At 60.0% G+C, this 19,981-nt stretch overlaps 5 protein-coding genes across 5 annotated transcripts; 2 read left to right on the forward strand and 3 right to left on the reverse strand.

Annotated features, from left to right (window-relative positions):
- Window positions 1-178: 178 nt before the first annotated feature.
- B0H18DRAFT_1126478 (uncharacterized protein) lies at window positions 179-2,289 on the reverse strand (the record flags this gene model as incomplete). Its single annotated transcript, XM_048035159.1, has 9 exons — window positions 179-321; window positions 381-434; window positions 493-576; window positions 627-689; window positions 739-1,050; window positions 1,099-1,778; window positions 1,828-1,851; window positions 1,910-2,004; window positions 2,059-2,289. The coding sequence occupies 9 exons, from the start codon at window positions 2,287-2,289 to the stop codon at window positions 179-181; spliced, it is 1,686 nt and encodes a 561-aa protein (XP_047885883.1).
- A 5,599-nt stretch (window positions 2,290-7,888) lies between these two features.
- On the forward strand, window positions 7,889-9,430 carry B0H18DRAFT_1126480 (uncharacterized protein; the record flags this gene model as incomplete). The annotated part of the gene is made up of 4 exons (XM_048035160.1): window positions 7,889-8,298; window positions 8,349-8,384; window positions 8,469-9,025; window positions 9,087-9,430. 4 exons carry the CDS (start codon window positions 7,889-7,891, stop codon window positions 9,428-9,430), a joined length of 1,347 nt encoding a protein of 448 aa, XP_047885884.1.
- Window positions 9,431-10,181: 751 nt separating this feature from the next.
- B0H18DRAFT_1050210 (uncharacterized protein) lies at window positions 10,182-11,996 on the reverse strand. The gene is made up of 2 exons (XM_048030926.1): window positions 11,194-11,996; window positions 10,182-11,094 (listed from the first exon to the last, which is right to left on the reverse strand). Exons 1-2 carry the CDS (start codon window positions 11,729-11,731, stop codon window positions 10,619-10,621), a joined length of 1,014 nt encoding a protein of 337 aa, XP_047885885.1. The 5' UTR covers window positions 11,732-11,996; the 3' UTR covers window positions 10,182-10,618.
- A 456-nt stretch (window positions 11,997-12,452) lies between these two features.
- On the reverse strand, window positions 12,453-14,632 carry B0H18DRAFT_1050212 (uncharacterized protein). The gene is made up of 4 exons (XM_048030927.1): window positions 14,283-14,632; window positions 12,996-13,205; window positions 12,541-12,969; window positions 12,453-12,475 (listed from the first exon to the last, which is right to left on the reverse strand). Exons 1-3 carry the CDS (start codon window positions 14,506-14,508, stop codon window positions 12,656-12,658), a joined length of 750 nt encoding a protein of 249 aa, XP_047885886.1. The 5' UTR covers window positions 14,509-14,632; the 3' UTR covers window positions 12,453-12,475; window positions 12,541-12,655.
- A 41-nt stretch (window positions 14,633-14,673) lies between these two features.
- Window positions 14,674-16,528, forward strand: B0H18DRAFT_1050226 (uncharacterized protein). Its single transcript, XM_048030928.1, has 7 exons — window positions 14,674-15,232; window positions 15,286-15,464; window positions 15,518-15,605; window positions 15,634-15,751; window positions 15,817-16,020; window positions 16,071-16,169; window positions 16,190-16,528. The coding sequence occupies exons 1-7, from the start codon at window positions 14,952-14,954 to the stop codon at window positions 16,322-16,324; spliced, it is 1,104 nt and encodes a 367-aa protein (XP_047885887.1). The 5' UTR covers window positions 14,674-14,951; the 3' UTR covers window positions 16,325-16,528.
- The last annotated feature ends 3,453 nt before the right edge of the window (window positions 16,529-19,981 follow it).

The raw sequence follows: 19,981 nt of genomic DNA on the forward strand, positions 1-19,981 counted from the left end.
ATAACGCCACGGGCAATACACTATAGTAAGGAAGACATGATGATACGATACACATAATCGATGTGAGATATATAAAGACGGTGAGAGTACTCTGTGTCGGGCTGCGATGTGCACCACGGCGTGGCAACAGCTTACGGGTAGATCTTCATCCTCCTGCCCATAGAGGATGTCCCTCAACTCACCGCTGCATAGGGAACATAGTGGTAAGTAGGCCATCGCGGCCGCGACCGTCGTACAGTAACGACGGACCAGAGGATTCCCTGTGCGCAGCGCGCTCGCCCTCTAGCTGCTGCGTGAACATCTCGACCCGCTCGCGAAGCACTGGATGTCCGTCCGTCGTCAGCGCCATGAGAACGCATCTATCTCCCAGGACAGCTTACCAGAAATGTCGCCTAGCAGATCCAGCTGTGTCCGGACAACCTTCTTGCCAAAGTCTGGCCGTCACTCGTCATCAGCATACACAAGGGCATGACTGATCGTACGCAGACGCACTCTGAGCTTTCAACTCCACGGCCTGTCGTCTGTCGACCACGGCTTGCCGCTTGAGCGTTGAGCGGCGGCGGCCCTCTTCAGTCACTAGGAGGGGTGTGAGTACCAGCTCCGAAACGCCATGACAACATGCTTACGAATAGCGACTGCGTGTATCGCCTCCGCCTCCGGTCGCAGCGCGTCCAATTCAACTCGCAACGCTGGAGGAATTCAGACGGGATCCAACGCTACCCATGCCCATGGACTCACAAGTAATCGTGTCCTGCGTAACTTGCTGTTCGGCTTCGCTCGGCTTCCTCTCCTGCACAGCTTGAAGGTCCGCCTGAAGGGCCGCCACCTCCTGCGCGAGCCGATCCCTCGCTGTGGTCACCTCGGCCAGCCGCATCTGCCCCCTGACGGCCTGGGTCTCGGCGTGGGCCAGCTTCGCCTCCGCCTCCGCTACCTGGGTGGCTGTCTCCGCCAGCTGGGTATCCGGGGCACTCAGCCTTGTCCTCGCCTCGTACAACTGGCCCTCAGCGCGTGTCAGCGCCGCGTCCGTCCGCGCCGCATCTGCCGCCATCTCTGCGGATCGACATCAGCACTGGCCGCAGCGCACGGGAGGAGACTTACCCCTCTCTTGCTCGCGGAGCGCCGCCTCGCTCGCTCGCAGCCGGGCTTCGCGCTGAGTGAGCCGGTCACTCACCCACGCCGTCTCATCCCGGCGGTCCTCGAGATCGCGCTGGAGTTCCTCCAGGCGCGCGTCTGCTGCAGCGGCCGCCTCGTCCAGAGCCGGCTTCAGACTGCCCACAATACTGCCCACAATACTGGGCTCGACTCCGTTGCGATCGCCGGGCGGGACGTTCACGTTCGCGGTGCCGGCGTCGGCACCCCAGAGAGCCTCGGCGTCATCCGGGACTTCTTGCTTCACCGCTACTTCATCCACGTCGGCCCCGTTCGAGATGTCCAGGAGCACAGCGCGAGCAGCAGTTCCAGCCGTCCCAGTGTCAGAAGCCCCAGCAGCGCAAGCAGGTCCGGCAACACCAGTTACATTCTGCGAGGACCCAGTGTCAGGACGAGTGTTCGTGTCAGTAGAGCCTCTTGCAGGAGGATTGACGTCGAGACGAGTCCCAGCATCTGCAGTCGGTTGCGTAGCCGGTGCGGATGTTTGTGTGCTGGACGTGGAAGCTTGCTGCCGTAGTCGTTTCGCCTGGTTCGCAGTGCCACCGCCATTAGTGGGCGAGCGAGCGCGCTTCGACGCTCCAGAGGGCTGAGCTGGGGTTGGAACGGCTTGCGACGCCGGCTCTGTGTCACTGCAAGGTCCATCAGTCTCGCCGACCACCGGTGCTGAGCCGAACGTACGTGATCTCGGCGACAATCTGGGAGCTAGACGTTTCGGCGAGCTGAGCGAGAGTACAGGTCCTTGGGCGGGCGGTGGACTCACATGTTCATTTCGAGCAGTTGGCGTTTGAACGCCTTGCGTTCGTTCTTCGTCTGCGCGTTGACGCGAGCGGGCAAGAGCGCGTCGATCGCCGCGCGCTGAAACGAGGAGTGAGCGATGTGTTCGCCGGCGGTGTAGAGACGGGAGCCTACCAGAGCGTCCGAGGCGTCTCCGCGATGCTCGATATTCCATGCGCACCGTATCGCTGGGACAGAGCCTAGCCAGGAACTGGTGGTGCGAGCCCCAGGTTCGCGAGGGATGCCGAGCTTTACAAGGTCTTCCCTGACGAACCGTTCGATATACTTTGGAGACCGCCGCCTATGGGAAACGGCCAGTTGAGCTTTCACCCCAGAGTACTGGAAGTCCAAGACGTAGTGCTGCATGTTGTTAGTCTGGAAAGTCGTGCACGACAGCCCGCTGCCGAGAGAAGGGGATAGTCTGAGTATGTCGGTAGTGATGATATGTTGCGGACACGACTCACAACGGGTGCGGCAGTGGAACCAAGTAACACACGTGATTGGACTCGCGGACCCAGATCGGCGTCGCTGTCCCTCCTCGCGCGACGGCCCCACGTCACTTCAGATATCTCCCGCATAATCCTTCGCCAGGACGTCCGCATCGTCCACAAGACCTGCGGGCGGCGTGCTGCCATGCGCACGTATCTTGTACCAGCCAGTCACAGCATGAACAAGTTCACAAGCAAAGGCTGCAGCGGGAATCTCGACGTGCTCGTCCTCTGTTGTCGCCGACCATTACATAGTGTACGCCAATCAGCACACCTGCATTACCGACAGCGACGCAAAATGAGGGATCAATATAGCTAAGAAGATGTCGGTCACTACTCAGCGCTCAGCAGCGCCGACTATGCGTCCCATTCACCAAAAGGAAAATTGCCTGCTCGTGGCGGAGAATCGATCCCCCGGTGCGCTTCGAAGGCGCGACTCCCCAGGCACCATGTTGCCCGGGCATGCCGCAATCACGTTCGGAGACTACGACCGCTTCGTTAAACAGTCGACGTGCGGAGTCCACGCACCACGAATGTGTTCGCACTTTCGAGGGCGATATTGACCAGTAAGACTGACATTTTAGACCGCCGCGGTCACGCGTAGCAGCGAGATACGATGCCAGGGTACCACAAGACAAACCTCGACGAGGGCGCCGTCACTGACAGACACAGGACACTGCAGCTGGCAGGCGTCGCGCGAGGCGACGAAAGGCTGACGCCTGTCGAGACTCGAATTTGGTTGCCGTCATCGCCACGCGCTGTCAGGAAAAGGGGCCCGCGGAAGACATCTGGTGTGACAGGCTGAGAGCTGCACATGCGGGAGGTTGACTGCAGCGCGCCCGACAACATGTGACGAGTGGTTATGGACTCCCCTCTCCAAGCCGTCGAGCTGTCAAGACAGAAGGCCAGCCCGTAAATCCAGCCCATGCACCATCACATGCATCGTGATCAGAAGTCGACCATGGACCAAATCGAGTGTGGCACCACTTCAACTCCGGACACGGCCTGTAACGGAGCCAACAATGTGCCCGCGCCCGGACTAGGTCAATTAAAAGTGACCGTGTCAGCGTGCGGGGAAGCGCGGCAAGCCGTGGAGCTGCGATGCGAATCGCCGTCCTGAGGGGAGACGCAGGCAGGAAAAAAAGTGAGGTCTGGTCATGGGGCAGCGGAGAATCGATCCCCTGGCGCACTTCAGGAGACCAACTCTCCAGGCCTCACTCGGTGCCCAGGAGCCGCCCATCGCTAACCGCTACGCTACGCAGCGTACGTCAACAGAACACGCACCACGAGTATCTCGGCGTCGAAGGGATGCCGCTCGAGCATTGAAAGTCGAACGATGAGGGGATCCCAACGGGACGCGGCCGACTCGTAGGTACAGGTGGAGCACCATTTCTGCCAGTGGCATCGAGAAGACGGAGGAAGTACTCTGAATTGACGGGTCCAGATGCTCTGAACGGCTTGGTGGAGCTATACAGTACATACCATAATCGACGTCGACGCTTCCCGGAACAGCCGTCTGCGGCGACGCAACGACAGCCTGTCATCCCCGGGCATCCTCCGCGGAGATTGGCACCCGAGAGGACTCGCTCGCCTTCGTGACATATCTTGAGCCACAGATTCTCCGTCCCGACGACTCGGACGCCCTCACAACACGTCGGCGAGTCGTGACCTGTGACCCCGGCAGGCATTGGCAGACGACTGAGGCTACGACGCACCTGCGGACGTCACAGCCGTCCCGCCTTGCGTGTCATCGATTCATTTTCCTAGGAATCGCAGGTGTCGTATGTTTCCAGTGCCCATAAATACCCAGCATCACCGATAAAGCTGCAGTGGGGACGACTCGGACACACGGAGAGGAGTGCAGGGGGTTGGGAAGCGGATGAATCCGCGTTGGAGGATCTCGGAGATCGCGAACCGGCCTCGCGGAGTCAAAATTAGGCTCTGCCGGTTCAACTCAGCAAGCCGAGATTGGATCTTTACAAGACACCCGTTTCGCAGACTAACAAAACTGGATAAATGGGAGCTATCGGGTAACTCGAAGAACGTGTCCGTTTCCGTCAGTGGGCGTGTGCCCGCACCGTGATGCGCACAGCAAGAAGTTCTGAGGTCTGATCAGGCTTGAAGGGACCAATAGTACAGGACAACGTGTCTAATCCGACTCTACTAGTAAATGATAGTCAGGTGTCTAAAGGACTGTGAGATTAGTCTGTGTGTGGCTGCATCGTGCATTACAACGTATATCAATCGGGCACTGAACACATCGACGACCCACTGGCTGACAACGTCCACAGCGATGCTACAGGTCAGCAACCGTCGCGCTAACACCCTGGCATCCTGCCGCGTGACTCGGAGGACGCCCCTTGACTCCCAGCTGCAAAGGGGACACGTAATGAATAGATCGTCACGCCCGCGAAGGAACCTGAATGACGCACCGAAGGCCTCTCCCCGGGCATCTGCCAAGGTGGGGCATTGCTCCTGTGCCTTCGCAGCGCGCTCGTCCTCCCGCTTCCGCTTAAGCTCCTCCAGCTGCCGTTGAAGGGCTAGACACCGCTACGTTGTCAGCACATCGCTGAGAAACACCGCGTCGCCTAGGGAAGCTTACCAAGCCTAACATCCATCAGATCCCATATTTCCTGGGCGAACTTCTCGCTCATGACTGCTCATCGCTCGTGGTCAGCATATGTGAGTATGGATGATTGATCGTGCTCACTCTGGATGTTCCGCTCCACGACCAGTCGCCGGTCGATCTCAGCTTGAGTTTTGAGCTCCAACTGGTGCAGTTCCTCCTCCGCCACTAGGAGGCTTTATGAGTACCCGCTCCAGAGATCCATGCCGATATGCTTACCAACAGCGGCCGCCTGCGCTGCCCGGACTTGTCGTAACCTCTCCAATTCCACCCGCAGCGCTGGACGAAGTCAGACAAAACCCACGCTGCCTTCGTGCATCAACTCACAAGCGTTCTTGTCATGCAGGGCCTGTATTTTATCCTCTCTCGTCCTCTCCTGCACAAGCTCCGCCCAAACCGTCGCTGCCTCCTGCGCGAGCCGGTCCCGCTCCGCGGTCATACCGGCCAGCAGCACCTGCCCCTCCCCGATCAGAGCCCGCACGTCCGCCAGCAGTGCGCATGCCTCCGCCAGCTCGGTGTCTGCGTCCCCGCGCGGCGTCACCGTCTCAGATAACTGGGCCTCGCACCGAGCGAGCCGCTCGTTCGTCTGCGTGATGTCTTCCTGGCAGGCCTCCAGCTCGCGCCCGAGCTCCACCAGCCGCGCGTGTCTTGCAGCGAGTGCAGCGCAGCGAGTGCCGGCCTTGACCACGCTGCGGTCACCTGCATTGGCTCGTGCGCCGGACGAGGGGCGGAGACGCTTGCTCTCAGGCTCGCCCGCGACAGGCGAGCGCGGGCGCTTTGGCGTTTGAGCCGGGGTCGTGGGGCTGGTTGTTCGCTCCTGTGGGTTGATTTAGGCTGCGTGAGCGGTGTGATTAGTGCAGGAGAACGGCCTACGAGGATTCGGCGGTGAGCGTCGTGCTGGAAGACTCTCTGGAATGCATGGTTGCCGTCGTGAGTGTTCAGTGAGTGAGTGTGCGACAGCCCGCTGTCGAGAGGAGAATGGGGTGTGCGGTCGACTGAGTGCGGCTCGAAGAGTGGGAGAGTGAATTCAACCAGGTGCAGTGCATGCGCGTGTGCATGGAACCAATGCCAGCGTGAACAGGCGCGAGCTACAGAAGCGATCTGCCACGGAGTTCACGACGTGTCCGCGCAACTCCACCGCCTCCCCGCCTCGATACGCGCCGACGCCGTCACAGCAACTCGATTGTGAGATCTGTCAGAGTTGGAGACCAGCGGCAGGGGGCTATGGCAAGACGGTCCAGTGACGATCGACAGGTCGTGCCGCGGATAGTCAAAAAGTAACCGCTCGATGGGAGGGAGTCGATCCCGCAGCGCTACAGGAGAGTTCCCAGGCTTCCACTAGCTGCCCAAGCGTACCACCGGGTACGGCCGCAGCAGACCATTTGACTATCTGCCGACTTTCCTGGGGGGTATGCACCACGAACAAATCCACGATTTTTGGAGACGGGGCACGGCAGTAGTGAACGCAGGCTTTGGCCACTCGGGCGACAGCTCGAGGTTGTGACGCAAGCGAAGTCCCAGATGCGTTGGAGCGAACCGAACCAAGAAGAGACGCGTGAACTTCGACGCGATTGACACTGCCGAAAGGACACCGCGCACCGCGACCATGTTCTCTTCTTCGGTGACGGATTGGAGGGTGGCAGTCACGCGCACGCCGACGGTGCCTCGGAATGTGAAGCGTGTCGGGACAGCCGAGCCCAACTCCTGTCACAACAGAGGAGAGCGGCGTGACAGGGACAGTGAGCATATGATGTCGCTGCAACGGACACCGCGCGATGCAATGAGAACCTGACACCTGTCGGCGCTGGAGCTCCGTTGCTGCCGTCGCCGACCGCATCGAGCGTGACAGCACTTGCACTCCGGATACGCAGGCAGAAAAAAAGTGAGGTCTGGTCATGGGGCAGCGGAGAATCGATCCCCTGGCGCACTTCAGGAGACGCACTCTCCAGGCCGCACTCGGTGCCCAGGAGCCGCCCTTCGCTGACCACTACGCTACGTCGCATGATCCAGCAGAACACGTACCACGAGTATCTCGGCGTCCCCAGGGAGATGTCGCCGAGCGTGCAAGTCGGGCGAGGGGAGGAGCCCAACGGGACGCGACCGACTCGGAGGGACAGCCGGGCTGGAGCGCCATTAATTCTGCCAGAGGGATCGAGGAGGCGGAGGCATCCGGATCGACGCGTCAAGCTGCTTTGAACGGCGTAGTGGCGCCATACAGTGCGTGTCACAATCGACGTCGACGCATCCCGATTTCCGGAACAGCCGTCTACGGCGACGCAACGAAAGCCTGTCATCCCCCGGGCATCGTCCACTGCATGTCGCGGAAGGGCACCCGAGGACCCGCTCACGCCCTTCGTGGCAGTCAAAACTGGCGACGTACTGACGACGCCCTCGCAGCTGATGGTGGCACAGGCAAGCAGACGACGACGACGTACCTGCGAACTTGACTTGAGTCGACCTGCCTTCGTGTCTTCGATTCATATTCCTGGGAGTTGCGAGTGCCGTAGTCGCATATTGCCCAGATATTCACAGAGTCTCAGACAAAGCCGCAGCATGGCTCACTCAGAGAGACACGGAGAGGAGTGCTTTGGGCAGATTTCGGTGCTAGCAGCTCGCGACAGCCGCGGAAGCACATCTTCAAATTGAACCCGCTTCAGGGGATCTCGGAGATCGCGGACCGGCTCGCGGAGTCAAAGATCAGGCGCCCGGCGGCCCATTTTCGTACATACGCCGAGATTGGATCGTTACAAGACTTTAGCTTCTCTGGTTCGCAGACAAAGGCCGGAGTTATTGCAGGCCACTCGAAGACCGTTTCCGTTCCCGTCAGTGGACGTGTGCCCGCTTCCCTACGATGCTGTTGTCGGGCGAACACCTGCAGTCTCACACGGCGCACAACATCGATGACAGACGGTGGACGTCGTGGCGTGCTAGCCTTTCTCGCCGGTCGTCGGACAGCTGGGCCTCCTCCCTCCCAACACCTGGGGCCTGGTCGATGCGCAGGAGGGACGTGCGATGGGTTCGGATTGAGGGGAGCATCATGTGCGTCCTGCTCTACTATAGCGGAGACTCCTCTTCACTGCTAATGTATATGCGCGCGCCTCTGTTTTGTTGGTCGCTTCCGCAGCAAGCAGTCGCCGCTGAGATTCGGGCCGAGAGAAAGTGGAACGCGTCACGATGCACGGCACTGCCAGATGCAAGCGCGACGTCCTCGTCGGGGAGAGGCAAAGACCTGGATAGCTTTCAGCGACCACGTACGCGGATGTGAGCCGACGTTATTTGGTGATCGCTCACGGAGACTGACAGCATCGCAGAGGCAGAGAGTCCATCTTCCGCTCCATTCCGTTCGAGTCCGCCCGCACCGTCGGTTCCGTCGGCTTCAGCATTATCTGCTAAAAATCAAAATTTCTTTCATGCGACACGGCACTTGCAAGGGCGAAACACCACCTCACGCTCACCAGTGGCACTGCTGACGACGCCGTGTTGGGACGTTACACCCGCCATGCCTTCCGTAGCTCTCAGCTGAACACTAAGCGGTCCGCTCCTGTACTCAATCGAGGCTGGGGACCATCCCACATCGGAAAGCGCGCTGGATGGGGATCACAAGGAGCTACGCACGAGAGCGATCTCCATGCGGATCCGCGGGACATCGGCGACTCGGGGAACGCGGACGCTCCGGACGAGTCGGGGAGCATCCTTGACTCGGGTGACGACTGGGTCAGTCTGCGCTCGGCTAGATCTCCTCTCGTTCATGTCAGCCCGGGCAGCCAACGTTCCGCTGCGTCCAGCTCGACGCTTGACGAAGCCACTCTGCGGTCGCATGCGCGGCCGTCTGTTGGCGGTGGTAGTTTCTGGCAGTTCTCCCCTCTGCTTCACGTACCGCCCGGGGATGCCGCACCTCACAGCCGCCCTGCTCCTGCCATCAGAGCCGCCGCTCCCACTTCCGAGGTGAACGTCGGGATGTCGTTCGACTTCGGATCCGAGACGCGCCGTGCGTCTTACTACACCCGACCTCCGCGCGCTGGGCACGGATGGACGGCAGGCCGACGGAGCTCTGCGACTCGCGGCCCAGGATGACGCGGTGCCCGTGCGCCCACCCGCCGCGCTGCAGCTTTCGGGCTTCGACGCGGAACCGCGGCTCGACTCGGGGACGCCGAGCGCGGGATGTCCGTTCTTCGAGCCTCGGTGGCACTACACGCGTCGCGACCGCGACGGCAACACTGTCAGCGTGCGCGCTCAGACCGCCTCCCTCGCTCCGGTTCTCTCGACGGCGGGCTGTCGCGTGCACCCCTCAAGGCTGAACACCATGAGGCACTGCGTCCTGGACATCCAGTACGCTGGGGTGAAAGCTCAGCTGGCCGTCTTCTGTAGGCGGCAGGCCGCCACGGACGTTTGAGAGACTCGTCAGGGGCGACCTGCGCACGCGTGACTTTCAGTCTACTGCATACAAGAACGCAATCTACTGAGGCTCAAGACCAGGAGCCGTATTGCGTCGTATTGTTTCATAGCGAGATTTACTCAGCTGGCTCGCCCCGACAAATGCGGGCGACCAGTGTCAGTGGTAGTTTGCGGGCCCACCAGAGCGACAACGTCCGGATGGCCCGAGACAGCGGCCGCAACTGGCGATGGGGGAGAGATGTCTCGTCCTGCCCGTGATACTAGCTGCACGAGTCTTAAACCTATGCGAAGAAAGGAAGATACGTCCCGGTGGCTCGAGCGCTGCTGCAGAACGTGGCATCTGTATCGGGTCTGACACGAACCGAGTCGCTGATGCGCTGGCTACGGATTACAGGAAGACGACGCGGAGTGTCTAAAGGATGGTGAGAGTAGTAGTTTGTGTTTGGCTAGATTGTGCACTATGACTCATGGCCTATGAATCCTATCAACGGCCCACTGCCTGACAGCGTCCACACACGACGCTGCTCAGCAGTGGTCGTAATAGTACCCCATCCATCTGCCGCGCGAGTGCGCGCCTTGACCCCCGGCTGCGTACAAGGGACAATGATGAGTGGGTCATCACGCCCGCGAACGACATGACGGGATAACGCACCGAGGGTCTCGTGCGCGCCGGCGGCCAGCGCGGAGCATGGCTCTCCTTCCGTGCGCCCGCCGAGCGCAGCGCGCTTGTCCTCTAGCCGCTGCGTGAGCGCCTCGACCTGCTCGCGGAGGGCTATCCGGGTCCGTCCGTCGTCAGCACTCCAGTGGGGCGGCCGCGTCGCCTAGAACGACTTACAAGATCCTTCGGCGAGCAGATCCAACTTTGTCCGGACGAATGTCTTGCCCAGCGCTACCCGCCAGTCGCCGGGCGCATCAGCATACACGAAAGCACGAGGGATCGTGTGCTCACTCACCCTGCGCGTTTCTCTCCACGAGCAGTCGTCTGTCGACCTCAAGCTCCAGCTTAAGCTCCACGAGCAGTCGATTATCAACCTCAGCTTGAGCTCCGATTGACGGAGAGCCTCCGCCGCCAGTAGTACGCCGTATCAGCAGCACCTCTCGGAAACATGAATACGTGCTCACCAGTGGCAGTTTGGGCTGCCTCAAGCTCCAGCCGCGCTGCATCCGCTCGCAGCACTAACGGAAGTCAGGACAGATCTTCGCCGACTCTGCAGACAAACTCACCAGCAATCGTGTCCTGCGCAACTCGCTGTTCGGCGTCGTGGTTCTCCCGCTCCCGCGCAAGGTCCGCTCGAAGCGCGGCTACCTCCTGCGCAAGCAGCTCCGTTTCTGTGGTCACCCCGGTAAGGCGCGCCTGCACCAGTACATCCTGCGCCTTTACATCTGCGAGCTGGGCCTGTGTGTCAGCCAGCTGTGTCTGCGTATCTGCGAGCTGGGTCCGTGCGTCTGTCAATCGCCTCCGTTCGTGCGCTAGCTGGGTCAGTGTGCCTGTCAGCCGGGTCCCTGCATCTGTCAGCTGGTCCGTGCGTGAGCCAGGTTGTTCTGCGTCTCCGCCAGATGGGCCCGCGTCTCCTCCAGGTCGCTCCGTGAGTCCGTGACCTGCGTCCTCGCGTCCAACAACTGGCCCTGAGCGCGCGTCCACATCGCCTTCATCCGCGCGAGCTCCGCCGCCATACCTGCGTATCAGAGTCAAGGATCAGCGACAGGACTAGTAGGATCGCCCCAAAGAGAGAAGCCTGACCGTTCTCCCGCTGGAGGGACGCCGCTTGCCTCGCTGCGAACTCGGCCTCGCGCCGAGCGAGGCGCTCTTCCCGCTCCGTCGTGCGCGCCGCCTCATCCTGGTGGCCCTCCCTTCGAGTTCGTCTATGCGCGCCTCTGCTGCAGCGACCATGGCGGCCATAGCACTACTGAAAGCATCTCCCAGTCCTGTCGTGACCCCGTTGCGGGCACCCGAGTCGGCCTCAGTCCCAGAGCGGGGTGGCGGCAGGTTCTCCTTCGCGGCGAGGGCACCGGCGACTCTGAGAGCCCGAGAGTCGTCCGTGGCTTCTTGTTTCACTGTCACTTCGCTCGCAGCGGCCCGGGAGGATGCAGCGTTAGAGGCCTCCGAGAGTGCAGTACGAGTGGTAGATCGAGCTGCCCCAGATTTAGAATTCCCAGCAGTACGAGCAGTCTGAGCAGGAGTAGCATTGGCCGTCACAGTCTGAGCAGTCTGAGCAGCACCAGTCTGAGCAGTCGAGGCCCAACCCGATCCCGAGGCAGCCTGAGCAAAGCGTGGGGGAATCCGCTGGAAGCGAAGCATGTTGGCGACCCTAGGAGCATGTGGAGGTTCAGGTTGAGCGAAGTGCTGACCACCGTTCGGGTTGAAGCCGGGCGCGACGTTCGGATATGGCGCAGCGACTTCATGAATAGCAGGCAGAGACCCTGAAGCGCCAGCATCGATGCGAAGTCCCCCAGTAGTATCGTGTCGAACCGCCCAAGGTGCGTTATTGATGAACCTGGGGCCATTGAATCGGACCCCTCGCGGATGCAGTTGCGGCGGCAAGGCCTGAGTGCGCTTGCGGTTGTCCCACGAATGGAATCTCGGCGGCATCGGCGGGCGTACGAATTGGCTCGGGGCCTGTTCGGACCACCAGAAGGCTGAGACTGCTGGACTTGCACGCCCTGTAGATCCCGCGCGCGGAGTGAAACGGCACCTGGGCACCAGTCGCGGGTGCCTGCTGCCGAGACGCTTGCTGTCAGGACCGGCGTTGCCACCCTCGGATGGTGAGCGTGCTCGCTTCGTCACTTCAGTAGGACCCGGCGGAGCTGGGACTGAGTGGTCCTGCAGGGCGGAGGCCGGGCGGTTCTGCAGAGCGGATGCTCGGTGGTTCTGCGGAGCGGGTTCTGGGCCGTCCTGCAGAGCGGGGACGAGGGGACGGTTCTGCGCCGCTGGGTCGGGGAGATCTCGCGCAGCTGGTTCCACCTCCCTGCGAGTCCAATGAGTCGACGCGACCACGTTGGGAGCAACGACAGAACGCACCGGATCTCAACATTGACATGTGCGCTGGGCAGTCCCCGACAAGCTGAGTCGCACGCAACTTTGTAGGATAGTACTGGGGGCGTACTCACATGTGCATTTCGGTCAGTTTGCGGTTGAACGCCTTGCGCTGTTTCTTCGTACGTGCTTGGCTCTTGATGGCAAGGATCTCCTCCACCACTTGGCGCTGCGAGTGCAGACGAAGAATCAGGATCGCCCCAACAGCTCTAGAACACGGTGTCGTACCGCAGCATCCGGTTCGGCGTCACGACGCTCGACGTTCCACGTGCATCGTACCACCGGTACAGAGCCTTGCCAGAGACTTGTGACGGTGGGCTCGAACGTGGCGGGAAACCCAAGGCCCAGAAGGTCGTCCTCGATAAACTGCTCGAGAGATCCGGTAGCCCGTCTGTGCGCAGTAGCCAAGTTCGCCTTCTTCCCGGTGTAATGAATGTCTAGAATGTAGTGCTCCATGTTGAAGATGGTCGTTTGTGTATGCTGAAGTAGTAGTATGTGACAGCCTGCTGTCGATAAGGAATTGCTTGACCTATAACCGCAAGCGGGAGAAGATAGTAGAAGTTGAACTTGCGATGCGAGTGCGTTCGAACCCATACGGAGCGACGCACGTGGTGACTGCGAGTTACACGTCCATCAGCGACACCACGATCTGGCACCTGGCGACGATGTGTGATGTGTCCGTGTCGTCGAACTGCATCGATCATTTGTGGCGCCGTACCTTCACGAAAGGCAGCACGTCCTGCTGCTTGTCAGTTGATGAACGGGCCAGTACACCCGGATCTTCGATCGAGGACAGTTCGCAGAATCGCAACCCGACGCGCCACGCAGCGACGATCATACACAGACGCCCACACCAGTGGGCGCAGACGGAAAATCAAAAATTACTGCTCGTAGCAGGGAGTTGATCCTCTGTAGTACTCCAGGGGAGCGACTCCCCAGGCCTCACTGTGCTGCCCAAGCGTGCCGCTGTACACACCGTTGCGCGATCCGTACAGTTGCGCTATCCGTCGGATGCAACAGGGAGGCGTGTATTGCGAACATTTTCGCGTTTTGGAGGCCTGATTTGGAGGGAGGATGACACCTGGCCAAACGACACCGAAATCGGGATGATCCTTCACAGTGAATGTGAGTGGTGCCGTCATGGGAGTTGACGTGGACGACAGGTACGTGCACGGACAAGGAGACGTGGGCAGAGTGTGAAGGAGTCGAACATGCACGTGCGACGGTTGAAATTTTGAACACGACTCTCGGTCTGCCACCAGCAGCGCCGGCGGTGCAGAAGCAAGGTTTCTGAGTCCGTCGGCTACAAGACGGGCAAGTGCAACTGCAGTCGACGTCGTTTGGGACTGCTGTTGACACAATAACAAGACGAAGGCGTGACATCTGCTGTTTGAAGCGCGGGGTTCGCTCGTTTCCTGCCGCCGCAAAAGTGAAGAGAAGCGTAGTTTCCTATGCCATGTCCAAAGCGTCCAAGGCCGGCGCGGCGAGCCAGCATATCAAGAGGTCTGGTGCAGATATAGCCACGCGCACGGTATAACCAAGACGTACGCCCTGTCGCCATCGGAAAACGCCTGGGACTCGGATTGCGCAAAGCCAGAGGTCGCGCCCATTCCCGACGCAAACGCTATGTTGCTCCCCGACCCACAAATGCCTGACGAAATCTCCGCTCGCTGGTCGCTGGAACAGCACGCACACCGGTGAGAATGAATGTCAGCCCGGAAGGCCTCTGGACTCACCCCTAAGCACGATGGCAAGAGTGTGCACGCATCACGACTGTGTCTGTGCGACCATCCACCCAACAAACTAGAAGACGCACCTGATGTGAGAACGAGAGGGGACTCGGGGGCAACTCGGGGGTCACGCATGAATCGGAGTCGATCCTGGTGCGTACTCAGGCTCTCTCGGTGTGTCGTGACATCGTCATGCGAACGTCTGGATCTGACCTCCTCTGGGCGTCGTGCAGAGCTAACAGAGGTCGCCCAAGGTGCGTCGCCACTAGTGGGGAGTCGCCCGTGACACGATACATACCGCTTCTGTTCCATACCTGGGCCGTCCGGTGAACGAGCTCGAGGGTCCTGACTCTTGGGTAGTTCGCAGAGCTTGACAGAGGTAGTCTCCCCAGGCAGACGTAGACAATCCCTTCAACCTTCGTGCACCGTGCCTCCGGATATCGACGACAGAGTATCCGTGGCACGGGCATGCGCATTATTTTATTTCAATCTCGATCGCGGGATTTGCCGTGGCCTAATGCGCAACTTACATCCAACTTACATCCTCTTGCAAGGGGTTGTCCTCTTCCTGCTCTTCCCGCTCTTCCTGCTCCTCCTTCCTCCTCGATTCCACTGATACCTGCACTCGCGATGGCGGTCACGATGCTCATTCAGTATAGAGCGGACAAGGCTCGTCTGTTCAATATATACCAAGAGGACGCGGAACGGTACCTAGCGGGCTTCTTGGAGACGACTTGCGGACGTTGGGGCTGCCGATGCCACACGAATGTGTCTTCAAGTCGTGGCGCACAGGATTTGTCCTGTGCAATTGGGACGCGGCGGATGGCAGCGTGTGTTTGTTTCGCTCTAGGTATGTCTCCGACTCTGATCAGACCCACAGTCGTTGCACCGGCAGCTCATCGCTGCCTTCCAAGACATTCGCAGATCCACGAGGTCGTTTCCGGATCTGTTCATGTGAGCTGTCGTACGCTACATCACAGCATCCTACGCTTCACACCGTCCCCTTCGTCAGTGGGAGGATCGAACTACATGACGGGTGGGTCGGGACGTCGCGTGTACGAGGCGCGTCGCTCATGGCTGGTCTGCTAGCGGATCGCGGACGGTCGCCTCCGCGCCCTTCGCTTATAAAAGACAGAAAAAGGCATCTGCGCACACACGCGATGTGCCTGCCCCAGGCCCCGGCAAGGCCCCCACCGCGCCCAAGTCGACGCTCCTCGCGAGACATGCGAGTTCGCCGCTGGCGCGACCAATGGCACCGTCACACCAGTGTAGGTTCCGTGCCTATTCTCTGAATAGTGTCTGTGCTGAGCACCTAGTCAAGACCACACAAATCACTTCGTTCCCAGGTTCCACGGCGAGGCTGACAGCTCCACAGATGAACGTTCCGCCGCTCCCAAGGAAACACCTTCGTCGACAGGCCTGCGTCCGGTACCGCAGCGTTCAGTGCCCCAGCATCCGGCGTGGGGTTCGCGTCCCTTCGAAAACTACAGAGTTGCCTGCGGCCACCGCTAACGGGACAACGTCCGCACGGCCACAAGGCTTCGTAGTCCCCAAGGTCGAGGAGGAGAGCCACGACGCTATCCTGCACAGCAGTCCTCCAGCCCTGAAGGACCGTCGCAGGAGTCTCCTCGACGCGGCCTCTTCCCTCCTCCCAGCGCCTCGTACGCGTTTGCGAAGAGCTCCCGCTCAAGTCCGTCGCCCTCGCGCGCGAGCCACGGGTCCTCTGCGTCGTCGATGTTCTCGGCCAGGAGCTCGGCGACGAGCATGTCCAGCATCAGCACGACGGCGTCGGACGTGGGTACGCTGATGCGCGAGGTGTGGGATGTGCGTCGGGAGATGGCGGCGCTGCGTGCGCGGGAGCGGCGCTGGTGCAGCGGCTGGAGCAGGGAAACGCGCGCCCGGGAGAGGTGCCTCTGCGTGCGCGGGAGCGGCCATGGACTTCGGAAGGACGTGGAATGCGTTCAGGGCTGAAGGTAGTGCAGCAGGTAAGCAGAGGACGTGGCAGCGGGAGAGATGGATGTGGCAAGGAAGGACGGGGGCGCTTGCCGGGAGCTGGCGCCGAGACCGCGTTGCGACGGGGCTTAGCGGGCGAATGGGGAGACGGAGATGGACCGTCAATAATTCGTGAGTCTGTGCACATCCTAGGGTATAGATGACGCGTTGGACTCGTCCTAGGGTATAAATGCCGTCGTGCACTCGTCCTAGGTGTAGGGCGCTGGACTCGTCCTGGACACATTGGGCGCACTTCCAGCAGGGCACACGGGCCGTAGGATACAGCTCTCATTGTATTCTAACGGATTCGGAGAGAAATGACATCGATTTTCAGCTACCCCTGTCCGTCCGCTTCCACAAGTCTCAGCCACACTCTATATTCGCCCTCGGAGTCGATCTCGATCAGATCACGATGCTCGCCGCTGTCTTTGCCACCGCCGAACTTCGGCGGTCGCAACTCCACCTCGCCGACCGACGCTGTGTACAGGACTTCCACGGGTGCCTTGTCCCGACGTCTGCGAGTAATCGCGAAACAGACGAGATAAGTACCGGCAGCCCTACTCGTCTGCCGCGTTCGTCGGCAGCATTGACAGGACTCACCAAATTACCCTTGCCCACCACGAAACTCGGGTCGTCTACCGAGCGCAGTCCCTGCGAGGCCATCTGCCGGTACACAGACCGAGCCGAGCTCACTGTTTCCTTGCACTAGGTGAGTACACCCATATGTGACTTCCGAGCCATGTTACTCACCTGCGAGCCTACCGCCTGTCGCGTTAGTACCCCTTTGTGTCGCCGTCCCCTCGTCAGAGCGCGACGTCCGCGGGCCTACCATGAAGCTCCAGTCCCGACCGGCAAACTGACTTGCATACTGTCAGCAAGCAGCATGGAACATCACGCGTGCTTTGTACTCACCGTACGCTCCGGGCCTGTGATCACTCCCGCGTTCGCCCGCCGCCGGTGTAGGTCGACCGCGATTCTCTGGAGCAACAAAGTCGGGTCTGGGGCCTGGGCGTGAGACTTGACGTGCGCGTCGGCTCGATTAACGCGTACCGGAGTTGCCTGCCCCAAGCCTTCTGTCGACTGGGCTCGGAGAGTAGCCACAAGGAGACCGCCGTCCCCGCTCTCAAGGGTTTCTGGACAGCCAGTAAGTCAAGCCCTCACGCAACCATCGAGATACGCACTTACCATATCATCGGACGCGCAGAAACTAACCACGAGATCCCAGGACTCTACGCCGACGACCAGAGTGGTATCTTCGTCAGCTGCGCTTGAGGGGTACCACCGACCGGCGGAGTGAGATTCAACACCGGGAAACGTGAGTTTGAGGACGTCGCACACACGAGTGGCCCGCATTGACCACATACAGTGTCGGGGAACGTACGCAGCGCGAGACTACGCAGCACGCGGAGATGTGTTCAGCAGCTCCTTCCGGTCTGGCTGGACGAAGTTCCCGGCCGCTCCGTACGTCCTCTCACGCGTACGGTCTCGGGGGACGAGCCGTGTAGACCGGTTGTTGCGAGGGCGCAGCCGCAACGTCGGACTCGTGCGAGGTGGAAGATCAACACCAACACGTCGGTGGCTGACCGGAGGTACGGGACGGCTGTGCAGCGGACAGGAGTCCGGGCTCGGGGCGCGATCTGTCGAAAGCGAGCTGGACACATAGATCACCAGCTCGTGATTCGGGCTATGCTACAGAGTCGGCACACGGACGCCCAACGACTGCACCGCGAAGATAGGCGGGTACGTCGTGTGTCCACGTCGCCAGCTGCGTGACCGGCGTCGGCAAGGGAGCAGACATCCCTGTGTGACTCGGGATGTCGCGATAGACGCCCTCCGAGGTAGCTGGTCGACGAGATGGTGCCGGTACGCGTTTGTGAACGGGAGAGGGCTAATGGAAGGTAGTGACGCGCTGTCACCAGTGATATGACAGTGTCGGACACCGGGCTAGAGGTCCCGGTTGCTGCCTCAATCCCGCGACATCCAGACTGACGAGGTGGACGCGGCCAGTACAAACACGCCGTGTGTGCGTCCACATGCGATTGTCGTAGAAGACAGGTGGTCGACGGATGGAGACTGGGTGCACGGCAAAGGTGTCGAGGACCGCAATTGTCGCTAGATATGTGCCTAGGACGTTCCACGTCAGCAGGGGAGCAGACACCTTCACGAGACTCGTGTAGACAGACTCCGGGGCTGCCGACGTGCGAGGTAGAGGTGAGATGTGACCGGGAACAAGAGGTGAGGTGACAGGAGAAGGCTGACATAGGTGATATTACAGTGTCGGAAAATGGGCCGTCTTCTGCATTGGCAGTGAAGTTGAGCACGACGCATCGACGTTGAGGAGGGGTGGTTGGTAGGAAGAGGAGACGCCCGTCCCGAGCCGCGACAGTCAAGGAGGGCACGAAGGGGGTGAGCTAGATGTCCGATGTTGAGACCATGGCTTGAGCGACGGCGGGCACGGCAGCAGAGGCGCGGGGCGGGAGAGGTTCCGTCTTCGGATTGGGAGCACCGAATGACTGCCCCTGAGAGCAAACACATTTCCGTGCACCCACAATCGAACATCGCGTGACGGTCTTCGCTGCTCTTATATGACAAAAGTGAGTGGTCAGTTTGAAGAGTCAGACAATGTGACTCACTGACACCCTACTCGTCTGCCGGGCTGTTCGATAACTTTGTAGACTACAATCGCTTTTGCTGTCCAGTCCTCCGACGACCTCGCGGCCCTCACCGGCCACTGTCCAAGTACATGCGACTCGATCAAACTGGCACACGTTTGAGCCGCCAGTGACCGAGTGTGGAAACACTCGTCGTCGCTCGAACTGTAGGCGGCACCATTGCTAAATCGGTAAGCAGGTATGTCGGTGGGTTCTGGACGAGAATGCTCACCTCTTTGTCTACTTAATACATGCCGTAGGATCATTCACGGCTCACTTCCACCCATACTTCTCGGCCCATAGAGTCCCGTCGAGCGTAACATTGCCTTGATGTTGCGCAGATGCAATGCATAGTCAAGCTGCAGCAGTGCCATCTTCGCTGACCGGAGACAGTGAGTACGCTTTTCTTCGTGACAATGAATGGTCATTTCTTACTGACCTGTTGCCTCACTCGTCTCGTGTGTACCTCTTGTGGCCTGGTATCCATGTTGAGGTCGTCCGCCGAGCTGCAAGTATTATCAGGTAAGCAAATGGTCAGCAAAGCTCGGAAAATACTCAGACTTGCCTGCAATCCTGTCTGTCCAATCTGTTGCTTACTACGGAGTCGAGTTTGCAGGTAGGGAGCTCCGAGTCTGCGTCGGTGAACGGGAATGGAGGCCACGCAAACACTATATTCCTGACTAACCAATCTGCATCTTCCACACCGGTGCGTAGCAACCCACAGCGGTGCTGATGCTTTCGGCGAAGGTTCCATTGATTTCGGCATGTTTCACCTCACCTGTGACCCTACTCATCTGCCGTGTTCTCACGCAGTTCTGAGCCTGTCTTCTGCTCAAATCCTTGTGGTTTCAAAATCATATTCAAGAGTTCCCCATGAGATGATTGGTAGCCACTTACTGATGTATATCCTGATGTAGCAGGCTGCTGGGTGACGTCCTGAGTGAGATTCACAAGCAAACAACCTTTTGGGGCAACAGCGAAAGACTCGGAACGTGACTCTGACCACTTCCCAATCAGCTTGTGTCCGATCAGTGATGCTTCTCTATGCTACCCGCCGGACCTGGCCCGGCAACCTACCATATCCCGTTCGCTTGGAACCAAGATTAGCAACAGGCTTCGGTCCAGTAACTTGGAATCAGTGG

Source organism: Fomitopsis serialis (genome assembly GCF_022376445.1).
Source record: "Fomitopsis serialis strain Sig1Antser10 chromosome Unknown B0H18scaffold_199, whole genome shotgun sequence".
Taxonomy (NCBI): domain Eukaryota; kingdom Fungi; phylum Basidiomycota; class Agaricomycetes; order Polyporales; family Fomitopsidaceae; genus Fomitopsis; species Fomitopsis serialis.

Coding starts and splice junctions, on each gene's coding strand:
- B0H18DRAFT_1050210 (XM_048030926.1), bottom strand. CDS start 11,731: ATGCTTCGCTTCCAGCGGATTCCCCCACGCTTTGCTCAGGCTGCCTCG. Junction 11,095..11,193: donor TTCGCAGCGAGGCAAGCGGC/GTCCCTCCAGCG, acceptor ATGGCGGCGGAG/CTCGCGCGGATGAAGGCGAT.
- B0H18DRAFT_1050212 (XM_048030927.1), bottom strand. CDS start 14,508: ATGGAACAGAAGCGGTATGTATCGTGTCACGGGCGACTCCCCACTAGT. Junction 13,206..14,282: donor CCCTCTCGTTCTCACATCAG/GTGCGTCTTCTA, acceptor GACAAGCAGCAG/GACGTGCTGCCTTTCGTGAA. Junction 12,970..12,995: donor TCTCCCGCTTGCGGTTATAG/GTCAAGCAATTC, acceptor TATCGACAGCAG/GCTGTCACATACTACTACTT.
- B0H18DRAFT_1050226 (XM_048030928.1), top strand. CDS start 14,952: ATGCCACACGAATGTGTCTTCAAGTCGTGGCGCACAGGATTTGTCCTG. Junction 15,606..15,633: donor GCTCCCAAGGAAACACCTTC/GTCGACAGGCCT, acceptor CCGGTACCGCAG/CGTTCAGTGCCCCAGCATCC. Junction 15,752..15,816: donor AAGGCTTCGTAGTCCCCAAG/GTCGAGGAGGAG, acceptor GGACCGTCGCAG/GAGTCTCCTCGACGCGGCCT.